General features: G+C 42.4%; 1 protein-coding gene across 4 annotated transcripts in view; it reads right to left on the bottom strand.

The window, feature by feature from the left end:
* Positions 1-1,341: 1,341 nt before the first annotated feature.
* The window catches only part of NEURL3 (neuralized E3 ubiquitin protein ligase 3), a 44,611-nt gene continuing 23,845 nt past the window's right edge, over positions 1,342-22,107 (bottom strand). For 2 of the 4 annotated variants that reach the window (XM_059942458.1, XM_059942459.1), the window contains 2 exons: positions 21,770-21,841; positions 20,052-21,119 (listed from right to left, as the gene is read on the bottom strand). In XM_059942458.1, coding sequence (XP_059798441.1) covers positions 20,658-21,119; positions 21,770-21,841 — 534 coding nt within the window. In that variant the 3' untranslated portion in view covers positions 20,052-20,657. Of the gene's footprint in view, positions 1,473-20,051; positions 21,120-21,769; positions 21,842-22,107 lie in introns of those variants that run through there. The other 2 variants (XM_059942461.1, XM_059942460.1) reach the window with 2 other exon arrangements.

The following is a 22,107-nucleotide window of genomic DNA, read 5'->3' as shown; positions in this document are numbered from 1 at the left end:
GCCTATACATACAATGAAATATTATCCAACCTTAAAAAGGAAAGAAATTCCGATACATGCTACAACAGGGATGAACTTTGAGGACATTATGCTAAATGAAATAAGCCAGACACAAAAGGACGAATACTATATAATCCCACTTATATGAAATATGTAGGCAGGCAAATTCATTGAGATAGAAAATAGAATGATGGGGGCTGGGAGGAGGTGGGAATGGGAGTTATTGTTTAATGGGGATGTTATTGTTCAATTACGGATGATGGAAAAGTTCTGGAGATGGATAGCGTTGATGGTTGCACAACAATGTGAATGTACTTAATGCTACCAACTGTACACTTAAAAATAGTTAAAACGGTAAAATTTATGATATGTATATTTTACCACAATAAAAAAGATAATTGACCATTTAAATAAAAGTATTAACAATAAAAAAAAAAGCCATTTGTATTGCCTTCTCCTTGAATTTTATGTTCATAGTGTCATGAAAGAGATTTTGCATTGTGGGTCAAATCATTTGTTTTAAAAATTTGCATAAACCTCTGCAAAGAAGAAATGCTTTTCCTATTCCTGGAGATTCTACACAGTTTTTATATTGGTTGGGTTAATTATATCAAAAGCAGTGATGTATCCCTCACTTTTTGAAAGTTCGCTTTCCACCGACTGGCTTTTACTGAAGACCTACGTTAGTGCCTGTTTTCATTAACCAAGAGAAATCCTAACAGGGTTTTTGCTTTTAGGAAAAAAAGGCGAAAATCGAAAATAGCGTTCAGCTTTTGTTCTGCAGTAGCCGTTACAGAGACGGGGGGCACCCTGAGCACCGAGAGAGGCTCCGCCAAGCTCCTTGCCTGGGAACCACCCTCAGCATCGCAGCTTCAAGCTGGCATAGCTCTGAACTGTGTCTGTGAGCACCTGTGTTTTATCTCGATTTATTTTAAGTATCCGTTGGCATGATGAGTCTTAAGGCTTCTTCACTTTACACCTTTTTGGCTTATGAAAGATTTCACAGGAACACTCTACTTCCAAACAGTGGTAGAAACCTGTCTTATGAACTATAACATAGTTTAACTCTGAAATAAAAACACAATTACCTATAACATATTAACCAGTGCCATTTCCTATAACAAACCTACATTGCAAACACACTGAAATTACTCTCTTGGGTTAAAGGTTACATTAGATAAGAGAATAATAAGAAACCTATTTCTTTTTTTTTTTTTTAACTTTATTTATTTATTTTTTGGCTGCATTGGGTCTTCATTTTTGCACGTGGGTTTTCTCTAGTTGCAGCGAGCGGGGGCTACTCTTCGTTGCGGTGCACGGGCTTCTCATTGCGGTGGCTTCTCTTGTTGCAGAGCACGGGCTCTAAGCGTGCGGGCTCAGTAGCTGTGGCACACGGGCTTAGTTGCTCCCACGGGCTTAGTTGCTCCGCGGCATGTGGGATCCTCCCAGACCAGGGCTCGAACCCGCGTCCCCTGCATTGGCAGGCAGATTCTCAACCACTTCGCCACCAGGGAAGCCCCATACCCCACCACATTTTTTTAAAAAGTATTTATTTATTTATTTGGCTGCATCAGGTCTTAGTTGCAGCACGCGGGATCTTCACTGCGGCATGCAGGATCTTTTGTTGCAGTGCGGGCTCTTCGGTGCAGCGCGAAGAGCCCGCGGGCTTCTCTCTAGTTGTGGTGTGTGGGCTCTAGAGCACGCAGGCTTAGTTGCCCCACAGCATGTGGGATCTTAGTTCCCTCACCAGGGATCGAACCTGTGTCCCCTGCATTGGAAGGCGGATTCTTAACCACTGGACCACCAAGGAAGTCCCTACCCCACCACATTTTATCCTTCACTCTTCCAAATTGGCAACTTCTAACCACCACAAATAATGCTACAGTCAGGACTAGCAACATCGTTGGCAGGACCCAGTGCAAAATGAAATGCAAGGCCCCTCGATCAAAAATCATTGAGAATTTCAAGATGGCGACAGAGAGCACACCCATGGAGCTGGCCCTGGCTACAGTGAACATTCTTACATATCTCTCTAAGGACCAGATTGGGAATAACTCTGGAATAGTTACTCAGGAGCAGAACTGCTGGATTGTACAGTACACATATATCAATATTTACTTTGACCAAGTACTGCCAGATGGACTCCTGAATGGTGGTGTCTGTCTACACGCCCTCTTCACACGCGCCCAGCAATGCCTGAGAGTTCCTACCCCCCAAAACTCCAACAAAGACTGCATTATCCAGCTGATTTTTGCCAGTTTGTAGGTCTAATTTCCTCATTGCTGTTTTGATTTGCCTTTTTCTGATTACTAATGAGTCTAAGCACCCCTTCTTATGTTTACTAGCCTCGGGGGTTTACTCTTGGATAACTGGATATAACCTTTGCCTATTTTTCGGTTGCCGTTCCTATCTTCTTCTTGATGATGTGTAGGAGTTGCTTGTATACTCTAGACCTGTACCATCCAATAGGGTAATCACTAGGCAAATGTGACTATTTAAGATTAAATTCATTAAAACTCAAGAAAATTTAAAAATTCAGTTCCTGGTTCACTCTAGCCACAATTCAAGTGCTCAACAGGCACATGTGGCTAGTGGTTGCCCTAGTGGACAGAGCAGGTATGGAACACTTGCTTCATTGCGGAGAGTTCTATTGGACAGTGCTATTCTAGACTAACGTTGTAGATAGTAGGCCCTAGAAATTGCAAATATCTTTCCCCAGTTTGCACCAATCTTTAAAATTTGTCCACAGAGTCCTTTGTTGAACAGAAATCTTTAAATCTGACGTGACCAAAAATTAGTTTTTTCCCTTATAATTTCTGCTTTTGATATTTTAAGTCCTTCCATACCTAAGTCACAAAAGATATTCTCTTACATCTTCTTCTATTAGTTTATGGTTTTAGGTCTTTATTTCATCAGGAGTACAACTTTTTAATATGGCTTTAGGTAGGGATTCAGTTTTATTTTTTTCCTATACTGAGTCAATTAAAAAAAGTTTTTTTTAAATTGAAGTATGGTTGATTTACATAGCCACTGTTATTTATTTATTTGCCACGCCCTGCGGCATGCAGGATCTTAGTTCCCCAACCAGGGATTGAACCCATGCCCCCTGCATTGGGAGTGCAGAGTCTTATCCACTGGACCACCAGGGAAGTCCCCTGAGTCAATTTTTTAACATCAAATACTAGACAATCATTTCTTTCCCCTTTTTATATACTAAATCCTCATTTATGCATAGGTCTGTCTCTAATATTTCTATTCTGTCTATTCTGTTTCATGTTCTGTTCGACTGTACTTATTCCAGCACCAAACTTTTTAGTTGTGTATCTTACTATCTGGTAGGACATTTTAACTGCTTGTGGATCTTTAGTCTTCTAGATAAATTTCAGAGTTAGTGCATTCATTTCCTAGGGCTGCTGTAATAAAAGTACCACAAACATGGTGGCTTAAACCAACAGAAATTTATTCTCCTATAGATTTATTCTCTCCTGGAGGCCAGGAGTCTGAAATCAAGGTGTCAGCAAGGCCACGCTTGGAATCAAAGGCTACAAGGAAGACTCTTTCTTTGCCTCCTCCAGCTTCTGTGGCTGTCGCTAGTCCGCATTCCTTGGCTTGTAGCTGCATCACTCCAATCTCTGCGGCCATCTTCACATGGCCCTCATAGAGACACCAGTGATTGGATTTAGGGCCTATGCTAATCCAGTATGACCTCAGCTTTACTAATTACATCTGCAAAGAACTTTTTTCCTAATAAGGTCACATTCCAGGCAACATGCATTTTGATGGGACACTATTTAATCCAGTATAGTTAATTTCTCAATTTAAAAAAAAATTCAACAGGAAGTTGTATTGGATTGTACTGAATTTATAGATTAATTTCTGAGAATCAATATTTTTATAATTATTAAACTTCCCATTCAGGATTTTTTAGATCATCCTTATTATATCTTTTATTAAAGTTTTAAAGTATTTTCTATACAGATCTCTTGGTTAATTCCCTGATACTTTATGGTTTTGTCAATATTAAAAACTGTATCCTATATTTTAGTTGGCAATTGCCAGCACAGGTTGATCTTGAATCCAGCAAGATCCTTACTAGTTGGTAAAGATTCTTAATTGTTCTAAGTTTGTTGATTTTGTTTCTCTAGGGAGATGTCATATCATTTACAAATTATGATAGTTGATTCTCTGATCTTCTAATTCTTACCAATTCTATTTATTTTTCTCTTCTTAATGCTTTTGATCAAAATTGTTTCTGAGCCTCGAGAAAATCCATGTAAAATTTCTCTATTAAGTATATTATATGCTATAAATTTTAATATTATAATCTTTACCAAGTTTAGGAAGTTCCTTTTTTAGTCCTAGTTTGCTCAGAATTTTTAATCATAAATTGTGTTGAACTTTATTAAATGATTTTTTCTACATTGAGATAATCGTATCTCCTATTTTAGTTGAGTAATGTGGTGAATTACATGAGTAGATTTTCTGACACTGAACCATCTTTGTATTTCTGGGATAAACCTACTGGATTATCATGAATCTTTTAAAACATGCACTGTTGGATTCAGTTAGATAATATTTTATTTTTTATTTTTACATTTACTTTTTTAAAAGATGTATTTATTGTTTATTTATTTGTTTATTTATTTATTTTGGCTACGTCAGGTCTTAGTTGCAATGCGCGGGCTCTTTGCTGTGGCGTGGTGGCTTCTCTATAGCTGTGGCGTGCAGGTTTTCTCTTCTCTAGTTGTGGCGTGCAGGCTCCAGGGCACGTGGGCTCTGTAGTTTGCGGCACGCAGGCTCTCTAGTTGAGGTGCGCAAGCTCTGTAGTTGTGGTGCGTGGGCTTAGTTGCCCCACAGCATGTGGGATCTTAGTTCCCTGACCAGGGATGGAACACATGTCCCCTGCATTGGAAGGCGGATTCTCTACCACTGGATCACCAAGGAAGTCCCTACATTTATATTTTTAAGTGAAATAATCACATAATTTTCTTATCTCATCCTATTTAGTTTTGGAATCAACATTAGCCTCATAAAACTAACTGGGGAGGCTTGGCTATTTTTGTATTTTCCAGAACTACTTTTATAAGAAGATTTTACTGTTTCTTGAAATTTGAGAAGCACTCAACAGTAAAATCAACTGGGCCTTTTTTGGAAAGGGCATCTTTGTTTAATATTTCTATTTTAAAAAGACACTGTCCTATTCTGGTTCTCTATTTCTTCTTGTGTCACTTCCTCAATTTTTATATTTTTTTCTAAAATTATACTCATTTTATCTAGCTTATAGTGTAAAGTTATTCATATTAGTCTTTTATTGTTTTTCACATATCTATTGTATGTCTTGCTATTTCCCCTTTTCTTTCTTTATCTGCATCTTCTGTTTTTCTTGATAGTTTTGCCAAAGATATTATTAGTTATTCCAAAGAATCAGCTTTATATTTTTATTAACCTTCTCTTTGGTATGCTTTGACGCTCTTTTCCAAATTTTTGAATTGAATGTTTAGCTCATTTAGTTTTTTTTTTAATTTAAAAAAAATTTTTGGCCTCGTTGGGTCTTCGTTGCTGCACGCAGGCTTTCTCTAGTTGTGGCGAGTGGGGGCTACTCTTCATTGCCGTGCGCAGGCTTCTCATTGCAGTGGCTTCTCTTGTTGTGAAGCATGGGCTCTAGGTGCGCAGGCTTCAGTAGCTGCAGCATGCGGGCTCAGTAGTTGTGGTGCACCAGCTCTAGAGCACAGGCTCAGTAGTTGTGGTGCATGGGCTTAGTTGCTCCGTGGCATGTGGGATCTTCCCAGACCAGGAATTGAACACGTGTCCCCTGCATTGGCAGGCAGATTCCTAACCACTGCGCCACCAGGGAAGTCCCTCATTTAGTTTTAAACTTTCTTGCTTCCAGGTGAATGTAATATAAAGTTATGACTTTCCCTCTATATACAGCTTTAGCTATAGCCCACAAATTTTGAGTAGTAGTTTTATTATCATTCAGTTCATTCACTCCTTGATATGCTCTGGCATCTTCAATCAAATTGGCATCTCTCACCAATGCTTTGGGGGTAGATTTTCTCCTGGAAAAATCTCAAAAAGTGACAAATCCTGGACTTCCCTGGCAGTCCAGTGGTTAAAACTGCACATTTCCAATGCAGGGGGTGCGGGTTCAATCCCGGGTTGGAGAACTAAGATCCCACATGCCACGTGGTGTGGCCAAAAAAAAAAAAAAAAGCGACAAATCCTGCTTCAGAGTAGGTGTGAAGTAAAAATAGGGTTACCTGAGGGAAATCATACAGATATTGCACAAAATACAGATGTGCATTTTTTCATTTAGGATAAAGTATCTATTCTACTTCCCCACTGAGCTTCCACCTAGTCTTTGTTTATATTTCATCAGAACTTGATCAAGATAGAATCTGGAAATTCCTAGAGATAAGGACATAAGGCAAATGGAGTTTTTATTCTTAAAATAGCTGTCCTAAAATTATGCAAGTCTGGAGTGAACAAACACACCCAGGAAACCTTATAGAAATGGCCTGACTTACTGTTTTCCAGAAGACTGCCTTCTGGTTTGTCCTTCTATTCAATACAGGAGATTAGATCATAAGGGGCCATGCTTTGAATGTCCCCAGGTCAAGCTTCAAAGTGAGATGGCCTGGTTCCAGCCACTGGGCAGGAATCAAAACTTCATTTGGAGCCAGACAGACCTAAGTTCTGTAGTGGCTCCTCCTCTTCCAGTGACCTTTGCTCTGCTCCAGAAAAGGAGATGATTGCAAGGATGTAATGAGAGCACTGTGGAAAGGGACTGGCATGGTGCCAGCAGCACAACAGGGGCTGTACTCCCATTTCTTTCCTCCTGTTGGCTCCCAACCTCGAGGGCAGGCACAGGTGGTCCTCAGCCCACCTGGCTGCCTCACCTCCCCTGAAAGCACACAAACAAGCTTTTCCCCCTTATTTCCTTCCAGAGGACTGATGCCCCTGACATGGATTCCGTGCAGAATTCATGACTATATCATGCCCTTCCCAGACACCCAATTTCTTCTAATTACCTCTGCCAGCTTTTGTTGGCCTGAAGGACCTTAGAGCCAGGGAAAACCACAAGAGAGATGCAGATACCAAGACAATGTCCATGAAATATCTAAGGGAGGTGTGGTCCTCCAGAGAGAAAAATAGAATTAAAGTAAATAAAAAGCATGGTGATGGTAGATGCTTACTATATGGGAGGCACAATACTCAGTGTTTTACGCTGGTTGATTGTTCACAGTATCCTGTGAAGGAGGCATTACCATCATCCTCTTTTTAAGATGAGGAAATCGAGGTGAAGAGAAGTGACGTGATTTACCTGTTTTCTCACCTGTAAAACGGGGACGATGATAGGCCCTCCTCCAGAATGTTGGTGTGAGCATCATATACATGAACACCTGTAAAGTGCTTAGAACCGCTAGTGGGCTGGAGCTGGGATTGATTTGAAACATCCTACTGCAACGTGCTTTTTCCAATCAACATTATATTTTGGAGGTTTGTCTAGGTGACACTCGTAGCTCCAGTTCATCCACTGTGTGACCACAACACAACTCAGCCATTCTCCTGTTAATGGACACTGTGGTAATCAGGTCCTCCCAGGAGCAGATGCCAAGACATAGTTAGACATATGAGGCATTTATTGGGGGAAATGCCTGGGGAAGGGTAAAGGGGAGTGAGCTGGAGAAGGAGGGGAAAATCTTCAAAGGTGATGCAGGCCTGACACCTTGATATTTGATGACTATCTTTAGTGTTATGTTTTCATTCCTTTCTCTTCTTTGTGTGTGTATACCTATTATGGATTTTTGGCTTGTGGTTACCATGAGGTTTATATACAACGTATATAGATATGATTATTTTAAATTGATGATCTCTTAAGTTTGAAGGCACTCTAACAACCCTACATTTTTACTTACCTAAAATTTTAAATAAAAATTACTTAAAAATTTAAAATAAACTTTATTTTTTAAAATGTTTAATATTTTTGACATATTTTACATCTTTTTGTTTTGTATATCCTTAACTACTTATTGTAGATATAGATGATTTTACTACTTTTGTCTTTGAACCTTCCTACTAGCTTTATAAGTGGTTGATCTAACTACTTTTATTGTATATTTGCCTTTACCAAAGAGCTTTTTCCTTTCATAATTTTCATATTTCTAGTTGTGGTCTTTCTTTTCTGCTTAAAGAAGTCTAACATTTCTTGTAAAGCCAGTTAAGTGGTGCTGAATTCTTTTAGCTTTTGCTTCCCTGTAAAACTTTATCTCTTCTTCATATCTAAATGATAGTCTTGCTGAATATTTTTTTGTAGGTTTTTTTCCTTTCATCACTTTAAATATATTGTGCCACTCCCATGTAGTTGCTTTTCCCTTGCTGCTTTAAGATCCCCTCTTTATCTTAAATTTTTGCCATTTTAGTTACAATGTGTCTTGGTGTGGACCTCTTTTTGGCTCATCTTGTTTGGGACTGTCTGTGCTTCCTGGACCTGGCTGTTTCCTTTCCCAGGTTAGGGAAGTTTTCAGTTATTCTCTCTTCAACTACGTCCTTTGCCCCTTTCTCTCTTTCTTCTCTTCCTGGGACCCCTGTAATGTGAATATTAGTATGCTTAATATTGTCCAGGAGGTCTCTTAAACTATCTTCATTTTTAAAAAATAAATTTATTTATTTATTTTGGGCTGCGTTGGGTCCTCGTTGCTGTGCACAGGCTTTCTCTACTTGTGGCAAGCAGGGGCTACTCTTCGTCGTGGTGCATAGGCTTCTCATTGCGGTGGCTTCTCTTGTTGCAGAGCACAAGCTCTAGGCACGTGGGCTTCACTGGTTGTGGCTCGCGGGTTCTAGAGTACAGGCTCAGTAGTTGTGGCACAAGGGCTTAGTCACTCCGTAGCATGTGGGATCTTCCCAGACCAGGGTGAGAACCCGTGTCCCCTGCATTGGCAGGCGGATTCTTAACCACTGCACCACCCGGGAAGTCCACTATCCTCATTTTAAAAAATTATCTTTTCAGGACTTCCTGGGTGGCACAGTGGCTAAGACTCCATGCTCCCAATGCAGGGGGCCCAGGTTCGATCCCTGGTCAGGGAACTAGATCCCACATGCATGTTGCAACTAAGAGTTCGCATGTCACACCTAAGGAGCCTGTTGGCCGCAACTAAGGAGCATGCCTGCTGCAACTAAGACCTGGTGCAACCGAATAAACAAATCTACATTTCAAAAAAAAAATTATTTTTTCTTTTTTCTCTTCAGCTTGGGTGATTTCCACTATTCTGTTTTCCAGTTTACTGACCCGTTCCTCTGTATCATCTAATCTACTGTTGATTCCTTCCAGTGTATTTTTTTTTCCTCCCAGTGTATTTTTTATTTCAGTTATTGTATTCTTCAGCTCTGTTTGGTTCTTCTTTATATTTCTAACTCTTTGTTAACCTTCTCACTGTGTTCATCATTCTTCTCCCAAGTTCACTGAGCATCTTTATGATCATTGCTTTGAATTCTTTATCAGGTAGATTGCCTGTCTCCACCTTGCTCAGTTCTCTGGGATTTTATCTTGTTCCTTCACTTGGAACATATTCCTCTGTTGCCTCATTTTGCCTAAGTCTCTGTTTTTATTTCTATGTATTAGGTAGGTGAGTTATGTTTCCCAATCTTGGAGGAGTGGACTTATATAGGAGACGTCCTATGGCACCCTGCAGCACAGTTCCCTCTGGTCACCAGAGCTATATGCTCTAGGGGTGCCCCCTCTGTGCATGGCCCCTTCTGTTGTGGTGGGCTGACTACTATGGGTGCACTGGTATGCAAGGCTGGCTCCCAGCCCAGTTGGCTGCCAGGCCCTGCCTTGTGTAGAGGCTGCTAGCCTGCTGGTGGGTGGGACTGGGCAAATTGTTCCCCTTTTTTGGGGAACTTTGGGGGGATAAAGAGGTGGTATTACTAGGTGATCTGCATTTATGTCAAACCGTAAATGGTACAGCTTGAGGCAGAGGAGTCCCTCGGCTGGGATTCAGGGGTTTGGGATCTAGTCCTGACAAACCAGGAAAGGCTGAGTGGCTTTGGGCAAGTCAGACACAGTCTCTGGGCCTCACTCTTTCTAGCTATAAAATGGGGACATTATCATCTGTGTTGTGGCTTACCTACTTCATGCAGACCTGAGAGGGACAGGCTGGCTGACCCAGAGGATCACAAAGTCATCACTTCCAGGCTCATGAGGGAACCCCTACCTTCTCCTCCTTGGGCAGCTGGAAGACAGGACACTGATCTGGTGTGCGGGTCGATGGAGGAACGAGACAGCACCTCGTTCTCCTCACTCTGCCACCGGCTCAGGGATTATCCCACTACCCTCCTCAGCCTTTGCTCGTGGACTTCTTCCAAGTGGAATTTCCTGAACAGGTTATCAGCAGGCAGGAAGCCTCTGCTTGTGTGGGGTTGGGGGGGTTGGGGGTAGGGGTGGGGAGCAGGTATTAGGCAATAATGCTGGGGGGGGCACTTAAGACAGTGGCGTGCTGGGGTCATGTGAGGGGGTGGGGGATGGACAGAGGACACAGTGGTCCTAGTCCCTGGAGGGACGGCTTGTTATTCCCCAGACTGACGTCTCACACCCCAGTCGGTGTAACAGGAAGCTTCATCTGAAAGCCACCTGAGCAAGGGAATTTTTCTCAGTCTCTGGGAAAGTCCCCTAGCAGGTCCCTCGTCCAGCCCAGGCTGGCTTCCTGCTTAAGCCAAGCAAATATTGACAGTCCTTGGTTGCACTTTTACTTTCCTTTCGCTCTATATTATCCTCATGATAATGATTCATTATACACTACCTCTGTTTGCTTTGATCCAGTGACTTCTTATGACAACCTAGAAATCTTGGATTTCTAGGAAAGTGAAACTTAGCAGGGGCCTGTTTCTCTCCTCAGGTGCCTTACAAGCAGAGTGTGTTTGACTGAGGTGAGACGGGCCCACTGACAGATTAGCCCTCCTGCAGCCAGCTTGGACCTCAAAGGCACCCCCTGCAGCCACTCGACGGCCGGCAGAGCTCTCAATGGCTGGCTCCAGCCCACCTTCCCCTTGGACGCCTCTGCGGCTTCCTGCTTCTTCTGCTTTGGCCAGTGTGACCTCCTCATAATTCCCCGGACCCGTCCTGCACTTGTCCATCTTTGCATGTGCTGTGCCCGCTATGTGGAATACCCTTTCCCCTCCTCTCTGCCTTCAAAATAGCCATTAGCCCTGTAAGAACAGTTTAAATGTTGCTTCTTCTTTAAAGATTTTCCTGCTCCCAGGGATAATATTCCCTTCTTTTTCTTCCACTAGCACATCTTTATTCATCTATTTTGGTGTGTAGTTTTTCATAATTTTAAGTTGGATATAATTCACATACCATAATATCCATCCCTTTAAAGTGTGCAGTCCAGTGGTTTTTAGCATATTCACAAAGTTGTCCAACCATCAGCAAAATCAATTTTAAAACATCTTCCTTGTCCCCCCATACCCCTTAGTTGTCACTCCCTATTCCTCCCTCTCTCGAGCCCCTGGCACCCGTACTAATCTACTTTCTGTCTCTATGGATTTGCCTATTCTGGACATTTCATATGGATGGAATTATACAATTATGTGGCCATTTGGGACTGGCTTCCCTCTCTTAGTATGTTTTCAAGGTTCATCCATGTTGTAGCATGAATCAGCACTTCATTCCTTTTTTTAATGGTCAAATAACATTCCATTGTATGGACAGGGCACATTTGTTTATCCATTCATCAGTTGATGGACATCTGGATTGTTTTCCACTTTGGCACTATTATGAATAATTCTTTTTGTAATCATATTTATTTTTATTTTTTACTTTCTTATTGACGTACAGTTGATTTACAATGTTGTGTTAATTACTGCTGTACAGCAGAGTGATTGTTACACATATATATACATTCCTTTTTTTAAAATATTCTTTTACATTATGGTTTATCATAGGATATTGAATATAGTTCTCTGTGCTCTACAGTAGAACCTTGCTGCTTATCCATTCTATATATAAAAGCTTACATCTGCTACCCTCTGCCTCCCACTCCATCCCTCCCCCAACCCCCTCCCCCTTGGCAACCACCAGTCTGTTCCCTATGTCCATGAGTCTGTTTCTGTTTCTTTCTTTCTGTTAATATTTATTTATTTGGCTGCTCCGGGTCTTAGTTGCGGCATGAGGGATCTAGTTCCCTGACCGGGGATCAAACCCGGGCCCCCTGCATTGGGAGCATGGAGTCTTAACCACCAGACCACCAGGGAAGTCCCTGTTTCCCAGGGAAGTCCCAGGGAAGTCCCTGTTTTGTAGATACGTTCATTTGTGTCATATTTTAGATTCCACATATAAGTGATATCATATGGTATTTGTCTTTCTCTTTCTGACTTACTTTACTCAGTATGATAATCTCTAGTTGAATTCCCTCTTTATCCCCTATAATCTTTTTTTTCCCTTAAATTCTAGTTTGTCTGATGCTAATACAACTACAACTGAGCAGAAGCTAAGACCAAGGAGCCTAATCTGTCTTTTATGATGAACAAGAATAATGACTTGGACCTAGTTTAAGGAAACTTTTACTTTTGGTTTACAAATAACTAGATCAAAGGATTTACATAGGATATTGATTCGGGGGGGAGGTGGCTCTTGGTTGCCACATCTCTTATGACATCTCTTATGTCTCAAGAGATACACCCAAAGTTTGATGATCTTACATGGAGTAAGATGTATGAGAAGTGTAGAATCATGGTCTCACGTCAGTATCAAAAACAATCAATACTACATACACAGCAGAACTTCAGCCCATCAGGGAGCATAGTCCCCAGCCTGATACCTGGGCTCTTTCTGAGTCAGCACTGGGCAATCTCTTCCTATCTGCTCTTATGCTGCAAGGCCCAGGCATTTTCCACTTATGTTACCTTGAGGGATCTCCAAGGCAAGCCTGATCATGGGCTGCCACAACGTGTTTGTGTGTTCTTCATATTTGCTTGGTATATTTTTCTTTTATTTTTAGTCTTTTTGGATTTTGTTTTAGGTCCACCTCTCAGAGATAGAATGTAACAGGATTGTATTTTTTTAGTTTATATTTTTTTCTTTGCCCAAACTGAAAATCCTTGTCAATTGAGAGGTGAATTTAACCCATTCACATTTACTGTGAGTACTGCTCTGTTTGGACTTGTACCTATCTACTTTACTTTTTATTCTTTTATCTCCTATCCTGTCTTTTGTTGGATTGTTGAAATTGGAGTTCTATTATTTTAATATTTGGAATTTATATATTGTTTGTAGTCTTCTACACTCTGTATGTTCTTCAACATATCAACTTACATTTTTCTCATTTTTGTTGTTAATAATTATTTCTTCCTAGTGAGAAAAGAAACTTAGCATGCTTTTGCTTCCCCTCACTCCATCCAAGATGATGTTGTCTGTGGTTTTCACTCCAGATTTTTACTGATTTTTTTTTAATGACTAACACTTATTTAGACTCAACTTTTTGTGCTTTCATTGATCATAAAAAGTTAACTTTTCTTGTTTTTTCTTATGAAGCAATTTCTCTAAAAATTCTTTCATAAAAGTATTGGTGAGTGAAAAACCAAGTTTATATCTGAAAATTTCATTTTTCTCTCATGCTTGAATGAGAGAGTAGTTGCTTGGAGAATTTTAAATTTCAAAATTATTCCCTCATCAAAATGAAGACTTAAGATCTGTAGGTTTTAGTGTATGTAAATTATACCTTAATAAAATTAAAAATCTCTCTGAACCTTGAAGATATTATTCCATTGTCTTTCAGCATCCAGTATGGTTGAGGAAAAGTCTACTGTCCATTTGATTCACATTCTTTGTATGTGATCTATTTTTTTCCTCCTTGGGTCTTCTCTTTACCCCCAATGCTCTGAAATTTCATCAGTATGTGTCAAGGTTTTTTTTTTTTTTCATGTATTCTGTTTGGCAACTAGTATGCTTTCTCAGCATGAAGAGTCATGTCTTTCCTCAATATAAATTTTCCTTTTTTCTTTCTTTGAGTATTCTCTTTCCTCCATTTTCTCTATTTTCTCCTGAAATTCTGGATATTTGAACTTCTGCATCTATTCTCTTTTATTTCATATATTTCATCTCTTTGTAACTTTGCAGTCCATTCTGTTTGCTTCCAGATCATGAATTATTTTTCAGCTATAATCTTTCTGCTGTTCAGTCCATCTAATAAGTTTTTATTTCAATGATTTAGTTTTCTGTTTCCAAGGTACCTAGATTTTTTGATGCAATATCTTTTTGCATCTAATTATATTTGTCCTAAAGCCCAGGTCTGTCTGCTCTATTAACTGTATATTTTTTTTCAGGTATGAAGTCCTCTTTTTGTTGAGTTGGATGCCTTTTCCCCCATGATGCTAGCTTTCCTCAAATACTTGGCTTTTCTTGGGTGTCATCTCCCCTGGAACTGAGATGCCTGGTTAGCCTGGGTGCCTTGCTTGCAAATAGAATATTCAGCTGTGAATTACACTGCATCTGCCTAAAGTGATAATGAGAAATGGAATGTATGTGCTGCTGGACAAAATGAGTCAACAATTAGCTTTCTGGGGCTTCCCTGGTGGCGCAGTGGTTAAGAATCCATCTGCCAATGCAGGAGACACAGGTTCGAGCCCTGGTCCGGGAAGATCCCACATGCCGCGGAGCAACTAAGTCCGTGCACCACAACTACTGAGCCTGTGCTCTAGAGTCCGTGAGCCACAACTACTGAAGCCCGTGAGCCACAACTACTGAAGCCTGCGCACGTAGAGCCTGTGCTCCACGACAAGAGAAGCCACCACAATGAGAAGCCCAGGCACAGCAACGAAGAGTAGCCCCCTCTCACCGCAAGTAGAGAAAGCCTGCGCACAGCAACGAAGACCCAACGCAGCCAAAGATAGATAGATAGATAAATAGATAAACAAATAAATAAATTTTATTTAAAAAAAAAAATTGGCCTTCCGGATACAGAGGCTTCTGTTCCCTTAGGGAACTGTCAGTATCTGGGGCTTTGCCTTAATTCTTTGACCCAGACATCAACCCCCCACTACTCCTGTCCATGGTCAGACACACTGTGGCTCACTGCCTGCCTGAGATAAACATTCCTGGCTGCCCTTGTCTGTCTCAAGTGGTATCACGGTTTCAGGCAGCTGCATTGTTAAACAACTGAAGCTGATGATGTTTGACAAATGCCCTGGGAATAGGGCTTTTCCCATGGAGAGGGTTCCAAGTTGGGTTAAGTCATGACAACACCCTATAAATGAAGACTTTCCAGGGAAGTGTAGTACAGGCCAAACAGCGATGACGCTCTGGTGGCAGAGCTTTCTGAGGAGTTCCCAACACAACCTGTCCCCTCTGGTGGCTGCAAGGCTGCTGGGTTTTAAGGCTACTGTGGAGCTGAGGTTAGAAGGATGGGAGCAGGCCAGGTTAAACCACCACAAACCCCACTGCTCTTACCGAAATTGAGTAAATTCTCTTGGATAAACCTTGTTAGCCTTTGGTTAATATCCAGAGTTCTGGAAAAGTTGAATTTTATAATCTTGCCAATATTTCTGTTGCTTTTATGGAGAAATGGCTTTACAGAAGTCCTTATGCCACCACTCCAGAAGTCCCCCCTCTGGTTATATCATTTCAAAGGCTTCGCTAGGTGTTAACTAATAAGGAGGTATTCACTGGAAGTAGGATTAAAGTGCTACCCTCGCCTTGGAGGTATTTGGGTTTAAAAAAAAAAAAAAGACACTTAAAAGATTAAAAAAAGATGAAAAAAGTTGTCTTAGGATCCATAGGAATCATTCCAAAATACTGCGGTGATGTGGGGGCCGCCGGGACCACCCCCCCAGACCCCCGACAGCCAGCCCAGTGATCTCTTGGCTGCTTCTCCTGGGAGATGTCTTTTCCAGGGAAAGGAAGCTGCCATATTTTGAGTACTTCCTCTAAGCTACAAGTTTCATTCATATTCACTATCCTCACAACATACCAGCAAAGAAAATTATCTTCTTTCCACTTTACAAATGAAGAAACTGAGGCTCACATGACCAAGGTTAGAACACTCAAGGGTGGCAGAGAGGAGATCCCACTCCAGAGTGAAAGCTATTCTGGGTCACCTAACCCAAAGTCTTGACCCTCTGGCTGGCCACGGTGCAGGGACGCAGTTTGCGGAGGTGCCCATCATCATGATTTTGGGCACAATAGGTTCAAACTCCCTATTAGCTCTCTCCCTCACCAGTCATGCAGCAGGAACAAGAGCAAAGTAACAGGTATGGCTTGTCCTCCTCCATCCCCCGCCACAAACACCAGCTGAGGAGGGGGTCCCCAGGTCAACTCCTCCCTTCACTCAAGAGCCAGAGCCTCTAGGAAGTCCTCACAAGTCAAGGGTGGCAAGGGCAGAGCCTGGTTGTAGCTGTAGGACTATCCCCTTCACATGCTCAGCAAAATAGAGTCCACAGGCCTGAGGGCCCAGACCCTGCCTAGTCCACTGCAAGCCCAGGATGTCTCTGTGGAGAAGAGGAAGGCATGTCCCCACGCCCCTGCATCCTGACCAGTCCCCAGCCCTACTCACTCCCACTGACTGCAACAAAGCAGACATACACATTACAAAATCATTCATAAAAGACAAACTTTATTTTGATATCTCAGAAATTGGCAAGGAAATAAGCACAATGGTAACAGTGCACTCTCATACGTTGACTCATCTTCAGATGCACGATCTCACTGGGACTTCACAACTGTCCTGCAAGGAAGGCGGGGCAGGTGACTACTGATTGCCTTTACAGAGGACTTGTTAAAGTGACCCAGCTTCCATACAGACTGTCAACATTCTACCAGGCGGACAGCGGCCAAGATGGAAAGACCCTGAGCTCATCTCCTCTCACAAGCACACCAAAATCACAACTATATACAGAACAACCATTGATGAAAAAGACCAGACCTACCAGAAAAGATCTTCTACAACTAAAGACATAAAGAAGTAACCATACTGAGATGGGTAGGAGGGGCGAACTCACCATATAATCAAGTCCCATGCCCTTGGGTGGGCAACCCACAAGCTGGAGAGGAACTGCAGAGGTTCCTCTCACAGGAGTGAGAGCTCTGAGCCTGATGTCAAGCTCCCCAGCCTGAGGGTCAGGCACTGAGAAGACAAGCCCCCAGTGCATTTGGCTTTGAAGGCCAACTTCAATTTCCGGAGTCCCAAAGGACGGGGGGAAATAGGGACCTCACTCTTAAAGGGTGCATGCAAAATCCCACACACACTGGGACCCAGGGCAGAAGCAGTAATGTGATAGGAGCCTGGGCCAGACCTACCTGCTGGTCTTGGAGAGTCTCCTGGAGAGGTGGGGGCAGGGGGCGGCTGTGGCTCAGCCTGGGGACCTAGACACTGACAGCAAACATTTTGGGGCACTCATTCTACCGCGTGAACACTGCTGTTGGTGGCTGCCATCTTGGCTCACTAACAGGCCAACGCAAGCTTTGGGACACCTTGGACTCCATACCCAACTGTGTCAGGGACCAGCCCTTCCCCTCACCCCACCAGCAATCCGACACCAGCTCTGGGATCCCTGGGCCCTGCAGCCAGACTCCAGGACCCAGCTCTGCCTGCCAGTAGTCTAGCACCAACCCTAGAACCTGGCTTCATCCACCAGTGGGCAGGCAACAACCCCAGAGTATTCTGGACCCTAACTCTGCCCACCAGTGAGCCAACACTAGCCCCAGGGCCCCCTGGGGTTCCTCAGCCAGCTGCCTCATGACCAAGCCTTGCTAACCAGCAGCCAGCAGCATGCAAGCAAGGCAGGGCCTGGCAACCAACTGGGGTAGGGGCCAACCAAGCCTGTACCAGACTGCTCACATAGCCTACCACAATGGAAGGACCCACACAGCCCTCTTAGGGGGAACCCCTAAAACATATAGCTTGGGTGATGAGAGGGGGGTCCACTGCTGGGACACACAGGACGTCTCCTACAGGAGGCCACTTCTCCAAGGTCGAGAGATGTAACTAACCTACCACATACATAAAAATACAAATAGCACTTTAGACAAAATGAGGCACCAGAAGAACATGTTCCAGACGAAGGAACAAAATAAAACCCCAAGAAGAAGAACTAAGTAAAATGGAGACAGGCAATCTACTGAAGAAAAAGTTCGGAGCAATTAATCGTAAAGACGATCAAAAAACTCGGGAGAAAAATGGATGCACAGAACAAGCAGTTAGAGGTTTTCAACAAAGAGTTAGAAAATATAAAGAACCAAACGAGACAAAGAATACAATAACTGCAATGAAAAATACCCTAGAAGGAATCAACAGCAGACCAAATGATACAGAGGAACAGATCAGTGAGCTGGAAGACAGAGTACTGGAAATCACTGCCACTGAACAGAAAAAAGAAAAAAGAATGAAAAGAAATGAGGATAGTTTAAGAGCCCTCTAGGACAACACCAAATGCACTAATATTTGCATTATATGGGCCCCAGAAGCAGAAGAGAGAAAGGGGCTGAAAACATATTTGAAAACACAATAGCTGAAAAATTCCCTAACCTGGGAAAGGAAACAGTCACTCAAGTCTAGGACGCACAGAGAGTTCCATACAGGATTAACCCAAAGACGAACATACCAAGACACATTGTAATTAAAATGACAAAAATTAAAGATAAAGAGAGAATATTAAAAGCAGCAAGGGAAAAGCAACAAATAACATACAGGGAAATCCCATAAGGCTATCAGCTGATATTTCAACAGAAACTCTGCAGGCCAGAAGGAGTGACATGATATACTTAAAGTAATGAAAGAGAAAAACCAACAACCAAGAGTACTCTACCCAGCAAGGCTCTCGTTCAGATTCAATGGAGACATCAAAAGCTTTACAGACAAGCAAAAGCTAAAAGAGTTCAACACCACCAAACCAGCTTTACAACAAATGTTAAAGGAACTTCTCTAGGTTAAAAAGAAAAGGCCACAACTAGCAACAAGAAAATTATGAAATGAGGAAGCTCACTGGTAAAGGCAAACATACAGTAAAGGCAGGAAATCATCCACACACAAAGCTAGTAGGGAGGTTAGAAGACAAAAGTAGTAAAGTCATCTCTATCCACATAAGCAGTTAAGGGATACACAAAATAATTATATGCAAAATACAACATCAAAAACAGTCATTGTGAGGGGAAGAGAGTACAAATGCAGGGTTTTTAAAATGCATTTCTTTTTTTTTTAAATTGGGGTATAGTTGTTTTACAATGCTTTGTTAGTTTCTACTGTACAGCAAAGTGGAGTTACCTGTGCTATACAGCAGGTTCTCATTAGTTATCTATTTTATACATATTAGTGTATATATGTCCATCCCAATCTCCCAATTCATCCCACCTCCCCTTTCCCCTCCTTGGTGTCCATACACCAAGGTGTTTGTTCTCTATATCTGCTAAAATGTATTTCAAATTAAGAAATCAGCAACTTGAAACAACCATATATATACATATATATGTGTATGTGTGTGTGTGTCTATATATATATGTATATATATGTATGTATGTATGGACTCATGGTAACCACAAACCAAAAATCTATAACAGATAAACACACAAAAAAGAAAAAGGAATCCAAACATAACACTAAAGATAGTCATCAAATATCAAGAGAACAAAACAAGAAGGAAAAAAAAAAGACCTACAAAAACAAACCCAAAACAATTAACAAAATGGCAATAAGAACACATATTGATAATTACCTTAAATGTAAATGGACTAAATTTACAACCAAAAGACATAGAGTAGCTGAGGGATACAAAAACAAGACCCATATGTGCTGCCTTACAAGAGACTTATTTCAGATATAGAGACACACAGACTGAAAAGATACATGCACCCCAATGTTCACAGCAGCCTTATTTACAATTGTCAAGATATGGAAGCAACCTAAGTGTCCATCAACAGATGAACGGATAAAGAAGTTTGGTATACATATACAATGGAATACTACTCGGCCATAAAAAGGAATTATATTTTGCCATTTGCAGCAACATGGATGTACTTGGAGAACATTATGCTAAGTGAAATAAGTCAGACAGAGAAAGACAAATACTGTATGATATCATTTATATATGGAATCTAAAAAAATATAACAAATTAGTTAATATAACAAAAAAGCAAACTCACAGATACAGAGAACAAATTAGTGGTTACCAGTAGGGAGAGGGAACAGGGAGGGGCAATTTAGGGGTAGGGGATTAAGAGGTACAAACTATTAGGTACAAAATAAGCTACAAGGATATACTGTACAACAGGGGGAATACAACCAATAGTTTTATAATAACTATAAATGAAGTATAACATTTAAAAATTGTGAATCTCTATATTGTACATCTATAACTTATTAATACCGTATAACAACTATACTTCAATTTAAAAAAATAAATAAATAAACAAAATTCCACCCAGATGCTCCCTGCATCTGGTCCAGGCTCCTCAATACCCCGGGGTTGGCAGGGCTTCACCAGACACGCGCAGGTACCTTAACTTCCTTAGCCATAAAACCAGGGATCAGGCTGCCCCGTCTCTACACAAAGGCCCTTCTCACTGACACATGTGGGTTCCTGGGACTCCGGTGTACCAGGGATTGCTAGGTTCATGGTGGCTGAACCAGGTGACCAGCCAAAAGCCTTGGCACGCAAAAATGAACCTGGAGCTAGGCAGAGGGGTGAGAACCCCGCTGGCCCATGCTGAGCCACTTTCTCCAGCCAGGCACCCACCAGGGAGGTAGTTCTGATGTGGGCAGAAAGGGGCACCTCCTTGGTCCACTGGCCCCTCCTGCTGAGGAGGGGGAAGAGCCACTGCAGCCCTGACTCTGTCTCTCCGCCACACCTGTTGCTAACCAGGCTTTCTGACTCTTCTCCAGAAAGAGGGCAGAGCTGCACCTCGTCCCTTGGCAGGGGCCGGGCTCAGAGCTGTGCACCTGTACCAGGGCCCAGAGCAGGACGGTCCCAAGCCGGGGCCACCGCCTCAATCTCCCAGCGACACACGGGGCATTTGGCCGTGTCCCTGAAGACCCGCCAGGCACAGCAGCTGCAGAAGTGTGTGTGGCCACAGGGGACGAGGCAGGTATTGGCAGCCTGGTGGAAGCAGATGGCACACTCCTCTCCTGCTGTGGCTGGGAAAGGGGACAACAGAGGTCAGGGGCACTTGGGGGCAAGGGGTGGGCAGCCCACTCACGATATAACCACAGGACAGAGAACTCTGCAGTCGGATTCTGAAGAATATTACCTTGTAAGAAAATGCTCACAATGTAATCAAGTGAAAAAAGTTGGGACGAAAACCGTAAGGTACAAACATTACATAAGATTCCAATTTAGAAAAAAGGAAAACAAAGCACAAATAACTCCCCATATAGAAGTCCACAAAATACTGGGAGGAAATCCACCTAACAGGTAATGCGAGGTTTCAGAGGTGTTTTTTGTTTTTGTTTTACTTCCTTTTTTATCCTTTAATATGTATTTTATTTCTGTTTGGCAAAGCTTTTACTATGAACGTGGATTGCTTTTTTAAAAGCAGACGGACAAAATAACATCTGTTCATGAATGTGCTCCAGTAACTTGTGAAGTTAGCCAATGTCCCAGAAGGCAGAGCTGTTAAATTGCTTTTAGGTTTCCAGGGGCGGAGCCGAATCTTTTTGGCCTAAAGCCCGTGGGAGACTTGATAGGACTTGGAAAGACTTAACTGAGTTCCCAGGGCTGGGGCCTCCCCCAGCTCCCCTAGTGCTGGAGTCCTGGGGAGTCCCTGGGGCTCGGGGAAGCCACTCACCTTTGGGCTCAGGCAGAGCCTCATCACTGAGGACCCATGGCATGGTTGGGGTGGAGGCGCTGACTGTAGGATCTAAGGCAGAAAGGGAAAGTCAGGGCCTGGGGAAAGCAAAGTCAGGGTGTCCTCGTTCCCTCCCACCTCCCCAGTCCCTGCCCCTAAAGCAAAGTGTCCATCCCCTTTCTTTTCTGGGGTGCAATGCTGGAGCTCCAAGCTGGTCACCCAGCCCTGTCCTGGCCGCCCCTTTCCCAGTTTAACCCAGCAGAGAATCTGTAGAACTGCAGGTTCCTCTTCCTAATCCACCCTTCCTTTAGACAGCTCCCCTTTGCCCTACTTCCGCT

The sequence above is a fragment of the Balaenoptera ricei genome, chromosome 13 (genome assembly GCF_028023285.1).
Source record: "Balaenoptera ricei isolate mBalRic1 chromosome 13, mBalRic1.hap2, whole genome shotgun sequence".
NCBI lineage: Eukaryota > Metazoa > Chordata > Mammalia > Artiodactyla > Balaenopteridae > Balaenoptera > Balaenoptera ricei.
The sequence above is the reverse complement of the archived record's forward strand: the minus strand, read 5'-3'. Positions and strand labels throughout refer to the sequence as shown.